A 10,130-nucleotide genomic window follows, 5' to 3' on the forward strand; every position below is an offset into this window, starting at 1 on the left:
CTGTATGGCAACAAACTGGATAATGTAGAAGAAATGGACAATTTCCTGGAAACATATGAACAACCTAGACTGACCAGAGAAGAAATAGAAGACCTCAACCAACCCATCACAAGCAAAGAGATCCAATCAGTCATCAAAAATCTTCCCACAAATAAATGCCCAGGGCCAGATGGCTTCACAGGGGAATTCTACCAAACTTTCCAGAAAGAACTGACACCAATCTTACTCAAACTCTTTCAAAACATTGAAAAAAATGGAACACTACCTAACTCATTTTATGAAGCTAACATCAATCTAATACCAAAACCAGGCAAAGATGCTACAAAAAAGGAAAACTACCGGCCAATCTCCCTAATGAATATAGATGCAAAAATCCTCAACAAAATACTTGCAAATCGAATCCAAAGACACATTAAAAAAATCATACACCATGACCAAGTGGGGTTCATTCCAGGCATGCAAGGCTGGTTCAACATAAGAAAAACAATCAATGTATTACAACACATTAAAAACTCGAAAGGGAAAAATCAATTGATCATCTCAATAGATGCTGAAAAAGCATTTGACAAAATCCAACATCCGTTTTTGATAAAAACACTTCAAAAGGTAGGAATTGAAGGAAACTTCCTCAACATGATAAAGAGCATATATGAAAAACCCACAGCCAGCATAGTACTCAATGGTGAGAGACTGAAAGCCTTCCCTCTAAGATCAGGAACAAGACAAGGATGCCCGCTGTCACCACTGTTATTCAACATTGTGCTGGAAGTGCTAGCCAGGGCAATCCGGCAAGACAAAGAAATAAAAGGCATCCAAATTGGAAAAGAAGAAGTAAAACTGTCATTGTTTGCAGATGATATGATCTTATATCTAGAAAACCCTGAGAAATCGACGATACAGCTACTAGAGCTAATAAACAAATTTAGCAAAGTAGCGGGATACAAGATTAATGCACATAAGTCAGTAATGTTTCTATATGCTAGAAATGAACAAACGGAAGAGACACTCAAGAAAAAGATACCATTTTCAATAGCAACTAAAAAAATCAAGTACCTAGGAATAAACTTAACCAAAGATGTAAAAGACCTATACAAAGAAAACTACATAACTCTACTAAAAGAAATAGAAGGGGACCTTAAAAGATGGAAAAATATTCCATGTTCATGGATAGGAAGGCTAAATGTCATTAAGATGTCAATTCTACCCAAATTCATCTACAGATTCAATGCAATCCCAATCAAAATTCCAACAACCTACTTTGCAGACTTGGAAAAGCTAGTTATCAAATTTATTTGGAAAGGGAAGATGCCTCGAATTGCTAAAGACACTCTAAAAAAGAAAAACGAAGTGGGAGGACTTACACTCCCTGACTTTGAAGCTTATTATAAAGCCACAGTTGCCAAAACAGCATGGTACTGGCACAAAGATAGACATATAGATCAATGGAATCGAATTGAGAATTCAGAGATAGACCCTCAGATCTATGGCCGACTGATCTTTGATAAGGCCCCCAAAGTCACTGAACTGAGCCATAATGGTCTTTTCAACAAATGGGGCTGGGAGAGATGGATATCCATATCCAAAAGAATGAAAGAGGACCCCTACCTCACCCCCTACACAAAAATTAACTCAAAATGGACCAAAGATCTCAATATAAAAGAAAGTACCATAAAACTCCTAGAAGATAATGTAGGAAAACATCTTCAAGACCTTGTATTAGGCGGCCACTTCCTAGACTTTACACCCAAAGCACAAGCAACAAAAGAGAAAATAGATAAATGGGAACTCCTCAAGCTTAGAAGTTTCTGTACCTCAAAGGAATTTCTCAAAAAGGTAAAGAGGCAGCCAACTCAATGGGAAAACATTTTTGGAAACCATGTATCTGACAAAAGACTGATATCTTACATATATAAAGAAATCCTACAACTCAATGACAATAGTACAGACAGCCCAATTATAAAATGGGCAAAAGATATGAAAAGACAATTCTCTGAAGAGGAAATACAAATGGCCAAGAAACACATGAAAAAATGTTCAGCTTCACTAGCTATTAGAGAGATGCAAATTAAGACCACAAGGAGATACCATCTAACACCGGTTAGAATGGCTGCCATTAAACAAACAGGAAACTACAAATGCTGGAGGGGATGTGGAGAAATTGGAACTCTTATTCATTGTTGGTGGGACTGTATAATGGTTCAGCCACTCTGGAAGTCAGTCTGGCAGTTCCTTAGAAAACTAGATATAGAGCTACCATTCGATCCGGCGATTGCACTTCCCGGTATATACCCGGAAGATCGGAAAGCAGTGACACGAACAGATATCTGCACGCCAATGTTCATAGCAGCATTATTCACAATTGCCAAAAGATGGAAACAACCCAAATGTCCTTCAACAGATGAGTGGATAAATAAAATATGGTATATACACACGATGGAATACTACGCGGCAGTAAGAAGGAACGATCTGGTGAAACATATGACAACATGGATGAACCTTGAAGACATAATGCTGAGCGAAATAAGCCAGGCACAAAAAGAGAAATATTATATGCTACCACTAATGTGAACTTTGAAAAATGTAAAACAAATGGTTTATAATGTAGAATGTAGGGGAACTAGCAGTAGAGAGCAATTAAGGAAGGGGGAACAATAATCCAAGAAGAACAGATAAGCTATTTAACGTTCTGGGGATGCCCAGGAATGACTATGGTCTGTTAATTTCTGATGGATATAGTAGGAACAAGTTCACAGAAATGTTGCTATGTTATGTAACTTTCTTGGGGTAAAGTAGGAACATGTTGGAAGTTAAGCAGTTATCTTAGGTTAGTTGTCTTTTTCTTACTCCCTTGTTATGGTCTCTTTGAAATGTTCTTTTATTGTATGTTTGTTTTCTTTTTAACTTTTTTTTTCATACAGTTGATTTAAAAAAGAAGGGAAAGTTGAAAAAAAAAAAAAAAAAGAAAAACAAGGGAAAAAAAAAAGATGTAGTGCGCCCTTGAGGAGCCTGTGGAGAATGCAGGGGTATTCGCCTACCCCACCTCGATGGTTGCTAACATGACCACAGACATAGGGGACTGGTGGTTGGATGGGTTGAGCCCTCTACCATAAGTTTTACCCTTGGGAAGACGGTTGCTGCAAAGGAGAGGCTAGGCCTCCCTATATTTGTGCCTAAGAGTCTCCTCCTGAATGCCTCTTTGTTGCTCAGATGTGGCCCCCTCTCTCTGGCTAAGCCAACTTGAAAGGTGAAATCACTGCCCTCCCCCCTACGTGGGATCAGACACCCAGGGGAGTGAATCTCCCTGGCAACGTGGAATATGACTCCCAGGGAGGAATGTAGACCCGGCATCGTGGGACGGAGAACATCTTCTTGACCAAAAGGGGGATGTGAAAGGAAATGAAATAAGCTTCAGTGGCAGAGAGATTCCAAAACGAGCCGAGAGATCACTCTGGTGGGCACTCTTACGCACACTTTAGACAACCGTTTTTAGGTTCTAAAGAATTGGGGTAGCTGGTGGTGGATACCTGAAACTATCAAAATACAACCCAGAACCCATGAATCTCGAAGACAGTTGTATAAAAATGTAGCTTATGAGGGGTGACAATGGGATTGGGAAAGCCATAAGGACCAAACTCCACTTTGTCTAGTTTATGGATGGATGTGTAGAAAAGTAGGGGAAGGAAACAAACAGACAAAGGTACCCAGTGTTCTTTTTTACTTCAATTGCTCTTTTTCACTCTAATTATTACTCTTGTTATTTTTGTGTGTGTGCTAATGAAGGTGTCAGGGATTGATTTAGGTGATGAATGTACAACTATGTAATGGTACTGTAAACAATCGAAAGTACAATTTGTTTTGTATGACTGCGTGGTATGTGAATATATCTCAATAAAATGATGATAAAAAAAAGTTAATTTGGAGATCCATAAAATTTGAACAATGAGAATCATTTCTACAGACATAACTATTATTTTCTACAATAAATCTAAGAACATGGAACAACATGCTTATGTAAAAACACCAGTAAAATACATTACTGCATATCCATAAGCTTTAATTATAAAAAGGGGGGGGTTAAACAAAATGTTTATCTCTGAGGAAGAGTGTCACGTTCATTTAAAGAAAGTGTGAATCTGAAATGAAAACTAGTTTCTTTTATTACCTGTTTGAAATACAAGCAGCTGAGCAAATTCTTTTTGTAAAGAATTTACAGCTTTTAATTTTTCTCAATAATTTAAAGACATGTTTGCTTCTGCATTTTAACAAGTAATCACAGTGAGGACATTTGATTTCTTCTTCTTTACACAGTTTTATGAACAAACTGCATGTGGGATAAAATTACCATACCTTGCATATTTCACCATGAATTTTTAATTTGAAGCAGGTTTTCTTTGTGGTTTTTTTTTTTTAATTTATTTTAAATTCAGTTTTACTGAGATATATTCACATACCATACAATCATCCTCCTGTTGTTTTTTTGTTTGTTTTTTGGAAAAAGAAAAATCCTATACCTGGTGAGATAGCAAACTTTTTTGTTGTTGTTTCTTTTTGCTTTCCTGTTTCCCAAGTTTCCAAGCTCTGCAAATACCAATATACTTTACCTATATTGAGACAAACTCTCTAAAACTGTTCTAACTCATTTAATATCAAATGGGATAAAAGAAAGAGGAGAGACTACTCTGAGAACTCTCATAAGAAGGCAGGTGATGTGCAACAGAGGTTGGAGACCAGTGCAGAAACGTTAGAGAACAGGGAAGAACTTCATCATAACAGCTGGGCTAGTGTGGTTAGTAGATAGTATATAGAGTGTAACCTCAGGTGGAGGTGAGAATGGGGAAAGAAGGAGACTAGGGCCAAGGAAGGGCAAGGAGAAGTCAGGAAGTGCAATAACAAGGGAGGTGAGGAAAGCAAACAGTGCACTGAGACACCCTAGGATACTCAAAGTGACTCAGGAGGACATAGAAGCAGTTTCTCCAAATGTGATCTTGGACCGCCTGCATCAGAATCAACTGGGGAAAGTTGTTAAAAAGGTAAATAAACTGGACCCATTTCCAAAGATTCTGACTCACTAGATCTGTGTACAAGGGCCAGGAAACCTGCATTTTTACAAGTACCACCAGTGATCCGGACTGCATCCCAATATTTGAGAATCACAGACCAGTTTTGGGAAAAAGCAAATAGCAAGCCAAAATGCTTATTTTCTTTCTTGGTTTAACCCATTCATCCATTCACTCATTTACCCTCTCTTACTTCTAAACAGCTTTTTAGATACCAGTGTGCATCAACAGTGAGTAACTGGGGCGCTTGTTAAAAAACCGGATTTCTGGGCCTTACCCTCAAGATTCTGATTTAGAAAGTCTGGGGGGGGGGTGTTTAAGATCTGCATCTCAACCAGAATCGCGGGCATTTCATACGCCTTGAGAGGTACGGAGCTGGAGATCGAACAAAAATCAAATGATAACGTCTCTTTTTCTTTTTTTCTGCTAAGACCATCATCCATCTATTCCTTCTTACCCCTGAAAATCACCGTATTATTGGAGGATGGGGGGGAGGGGATGACCTGAGATTTCTGTTTGTCCTCATCCCGATCACCAACTACCTCATCCAAGAGAAGAAAACTAGACAGTTTGGAGAACAGTTTCGGGTTACCTGGTACTCATTTTTGAACATTCCCGCAGTGGCCCGGGGCTTGGGGGGCACAGAGTTCAGGGCTTCCAGCAAGGAACAACACTGACGGCTGGAAAGCAGCGGGCGGGAACCCCGGAGCCCGACGGCTGGGGAAAGGGAAGGTGCCTGGCCCCGACTCCGTCAGGCTCTTCTCAACCCCGCCGGCCGCTCATCAGCTCCAACTCAGACCCACAGCCCGCACCATCGGAGCCTCCGCCTCCGGGGTGCCCCGGTCTGGGGAGGGCGCAGCTGCCTGGGCGGGCTCTGGAGAGTCTCTAAAGAGTGATTGTGTGCGTAACCAACGTGACGCAGCGCCGGGCCGCCCAGGTGCAGACAACTGCCAGCGCGCCTAGGAGACACTGGCGCGCTCCCGCGGCCTCCCAATCCCAGAATCCGACCGGAAAAGGGCGGAGCCGAGCGGCGCAAACGTTCCGACCGCGCCAATTGGCTCCCGCGAGAGGCCTGCGCATTGCGCTGTGAACGTCTCGCCGATGGACATGTGAGGCTACGCGGTGACGTAGACGTTGCCCAGGCAACCACGGGGCTCTTGGGGCAATAGCAGACCACTCATCCTGTGATCCGTGGACTCCTTAGCTCGTGACCAGTGTTTGTCATATGTCTTCAGTCATTAGCAGGTAAATTCCATGAGGACAAGTATTTCTCTGTTTTCATCATTATATCCCAACTCCTAGAATAATGCCTGGTACATAGTAGGTATTTTACTAATACATTTTTGTTGATTGAATGAAAAGCACCTCACGCTCACCATGTCCAAAACAAAAACGCAGTTCTTGCCCAACCCTGGGCTTTTCCCATCTTTGCCAGTCTTATTGATTGGTACCACAATACCTCCTGCTCCTTCAGTCTCTGTGGTAGACAGCCTCTAAAATGGCCTCCAAAGATCTGGTATTCCTACCCTTGTATGATCTTCTCCCCACTGTGTGTACCGGACCTAGTGACTCATTTCTAATGAATACAGTATGGCAAAAGAGATGTCATTAACGAAGTTAGGTTACAAAAAGTCTGTAACTTGGTGACTTCCTTCTTGCTTGCTTTCATTCCCTTGCTCTTGGTTTCTATATTTTCTAGCTCTCTTTTTGTCTCTCTCTCCCTCTCAGCCCTTCCTCTGAAGAAAGTAAGCTGCTGTGTTGTGAGTAGTCCTGTGGCGAAGTCCGTAGGGCAAGGAACTAATGCGTCCAGCCAACAGTCATGACCTGAGGCCTGCCATCAGCCACATGAGTGGGCTTGAAAGTGATCCCTTTCCCAGTCAAGCCTTGAGGTGACTACAGCCCTGACCTACCCCTTGATTGCAGCCGTGTGTTTCACCCTGAGTCAGAGGTACCCAGCTAATGTCCAGATTCCTGACCCACATAAATTTAAATGTTTATTGTATTAAACTACTAAGTTTGAGGGTGTTTCACACAGCAATAGAGTATACACTCCCAGTATCCAGTCCCTACCCAGACCTATTCATTTTATCTAAATCCTTCTGAAATCTGCCCACCTTTCCTCCACCTGTAGTAACACCACTCTAATCTATGCTTTGATTTACCTGTGATCTTCTCTTCTCTGAACTAATATTAGAGCCTCCTGATTTATACCCACTCTAGCCCCCTTTCAAATCATTCTCCACATGGCAGTCAGAGCAATCTTTATAAAACACAAATCCAATCATGTGAGTTCTCTACATCTAACCCTTTCATAACTTCAACAAACACCTTAATGTAGCCTACAAGATTCTCTAAGATCTGGCCTTCCCATTCCTCCCCAGCTTCATTTTGCATTATGCACCCCCCTTCATTTCAGGTACATTAGTTTTCTTTTAGTTGCTCATGTTTACCACACTCCCACCATGTATGCTGTATATTCATGCTATTTTCATGCATGGATTGCATTCACTCCCTTCTCTTTGGTTAAGGCCTACTTATCCCATAAATATTGTTTAGATCAAGGTCCCTGAAGAAGCCTGCTCTGATCTCCCCCTATGTTTAGTTCTCATAGCATCTTAGCACTTACCATTATTGAAATCATTACTGAAATTATGTATGTGTTTGTAATGTCTCTGTTGAAATGCAGATTTCAAGAGACTAGGGACCATGTGTGTTTTGTTCAACAGTGAATCCCTAATGCTTTGCATACCAGGTCAACCTTGTGTTTGTATAACATAGTAATTGAATGAATGAGTGAATGAGGGAGGGAGGAGGTGAATGATGCATAGATTCTTGAAGGACAACTATAAGTTTTAGGAAAAGTAGTGTTTGGAAAACAAGAAAGCAATTGAAAATATAAGGCAAAAAGGTTAATTAGTAACCTCAATTTGTTAATGGAAAAACTAGCTACCGAGTTGAAATGATTAATCACAGTGCATCAGTAAGTCTCCTTACTCAGGAGATTTTGTTTTTATCACCTTTTCGTTCAGTGTAAGGCTGGAAGGGACCAGTATCATTTACTTCATTTCTTACAGAGAGAAAGTATGTGTTCAAGGTCAAGCATCATCTCCCAACCCCAAATTCAGGAGACTCATAGTTGGATTTTCGTTAGCAAATGTGGCATGGGACCCATCCAGGCAATGGCAATTTAAAAATTTGCCCAACTCACATCAAAGTTATTTTGCTTACAATGGGCACTACTCTAACACTGACAGTGGTGATCATAAAGCAAAATAAGTATGTGTAGAACTCAAAATCACGGATAGGAGGAGATGTGATTTTTTTTTTTCTTTATCTTCATTTTATTGAGATATATTCACATACCACGCAGTCATTCAAAACAAATCGTACATTCGATTGTTCACAGTACCGTTACATAGTTGTACATTCATCACCTAAATCAATCCCTGACACCTTCATCAGCACACACACAAAAATAACAAGAATAATAATTAAAGTGAAAAAGAGCAATTGAAGTAAAAAAGAACACTGGGTATCTTTGTCTGTTTGTTTGTTTGTTTCCTTCCCCTGTTTTTCTACTCATCCATCCATAAACTAGACAAAGTGGAGTGTGGTCCTTGTGGCTTTCCCAATCCCATTGTCACCCCTCATGAGCTACATTATTATACAATTGTCTTCGAGATTCATGGGTTCTGGGTTGTAGTTTGATAGTTTCAGGTACCCACCACCAGCTACCCCAATTCTTTAGAACCTAAAAAGGGTTGTCTAAATTGTGCGTAAGAGTGCCCACCAGAGTGGCCTCTCGGCTCCTTTTGGAATCTCTCTGCCGCTGAAGCTTATTTCATTTCCTTTCACATCCCCCTTTTGGTCAAGAAGATGTTCTCCATCCCACGATGTCAGGTCTACATTCCTCCCCGGGAGTCAATTCCACGTTGCCAGGGAGATTCACTCCCCTGGGTGTCTGATCCCACGTAGGGGGGAGGGCAGTGATTTCACCTTTCAAGTTGGCTTAGCTAGAGAGAGAGGGCCACATCTGAGCAACAAAGAGGCATTCGAGAGGAGGCTCTTAGGCACAATTATAGGGAGGCCTAGCCTCTCCTTTGCAGCAACCGTCTTCCCAAGGGTAAAACCTATGGTAGAGGGCTCAACCCATCAAACCACCAGTCCCCTATGTCTGTGGTCATGTTAGCAACCATTGAGGTGGGGTAGGCCAATACCCCTACATTCTCCACAGGCTCCTCAAGGGGGCACTACATATTTTTTTCCTTGTTTTTTCTTTTTTTTCTTTTTTAAATCAACTGCATGGAAAAAAAAAAAGAAATTTAAAAGAAAGACAAAAAAAAAACCAAAAAAAAAAACATACAATAAAAGAACATTTCAAAGAGACCATAACAAGGGAGTAAGAAAAAGATAACTAACCTAAGATAACTTCTTTACCTCCGACCTGTTCCTACTTTACCCCAAGAAAGCTACCTAATATAGCAACATTTCTGTGAACTTGTTCCTACTATATCCATCAGAAATTAACAGACCATAGTCATTCCTGGGCATCCCCAGAACGTTAAATAGCTTATCTGTTCTTCTTGGATTATTGTTCCCCCTTCCTTAATTGCTCTCTATTGCTAGTTCCCCTACATTCTACATTATAAACCATTTGTTTTACATTTTTCAAAGTTCACATTAGTGGTAGCATATAATATTTCTCTTTTTGTGCCTGGCTTATTTCGCTCAGCATTATGTCTTCAAAGTTCATCCATGTTGTCGTATGTTTCACCAGATCGTTCCTTCTTACTGCCATGTAGTATTCCATCGTGTGTATATACCACATTTTATTTATCCACTCATCTGTTGAAGGACATTTGGGTTGTTTCCATCTCTTGGTAATTGTGAATAATGCTGCTATGAACATTGGCGTGCAGATATCTGTTCGTGTCACTGCTTTCCGATCTTCCGGGTATATACCGAGAAGTGGAATTGCTGGATCGAATGGTAACTCTGTATCTAGTTTTCTAAGGAACTGCCAGACTGACTTCCAGAGTGGCTGAACCATTATACAGTCCCACCAACAATGAA

The 10,130-nt window shown here is 40.8% G+C and overlaps 1 protein-coding gene across 8 annotated transcripts in view; it reads right to left on the bottom strand.

Moving 5' to 3' along the window:
* The window catches only part of CFAP20DC (CFAP20 domain containing), a 263,072-nt gene extending 257,006 nt beyond the window's left edge, over positions 1 to 6,066 (bottom strand). For all 8 annotated transcript variants that reach the window (XR_005210972.1, XR_005210973.1, XM_037799280.1 and 5 more), the window contains exon 1: positions 5,650 to 6,066. Coding sequence is in view for 6 of the 8 variants with exons in the window: in XM_037799280.1 (XP_037655208.1) it covers positions 5,650 to 5,670 (21 nt within the window). In the remaining 2 variants the exon portion in view is untranslated. The remainder of the gene's footprint in view (positions 1 to 5,649) is intronic.
* Between the last annotated feature and the right edge of the window lie 4,064 nt (positions 6,067 to 10,130).

Source organism: Choloepus didactylus, chromosome 1 (genome assembly GCF_015220235.1).
Source record: "Choloepus didactylus isolate mChoDid1 chromosome 1, mChoDid1.pri, whole genome shotgun sequence".
NCBI lineage: Eukaryota > Metazoa > Chordata > Mammalia > Pilosa > Megalonychidae > Choloepus > Choloepus didactylus.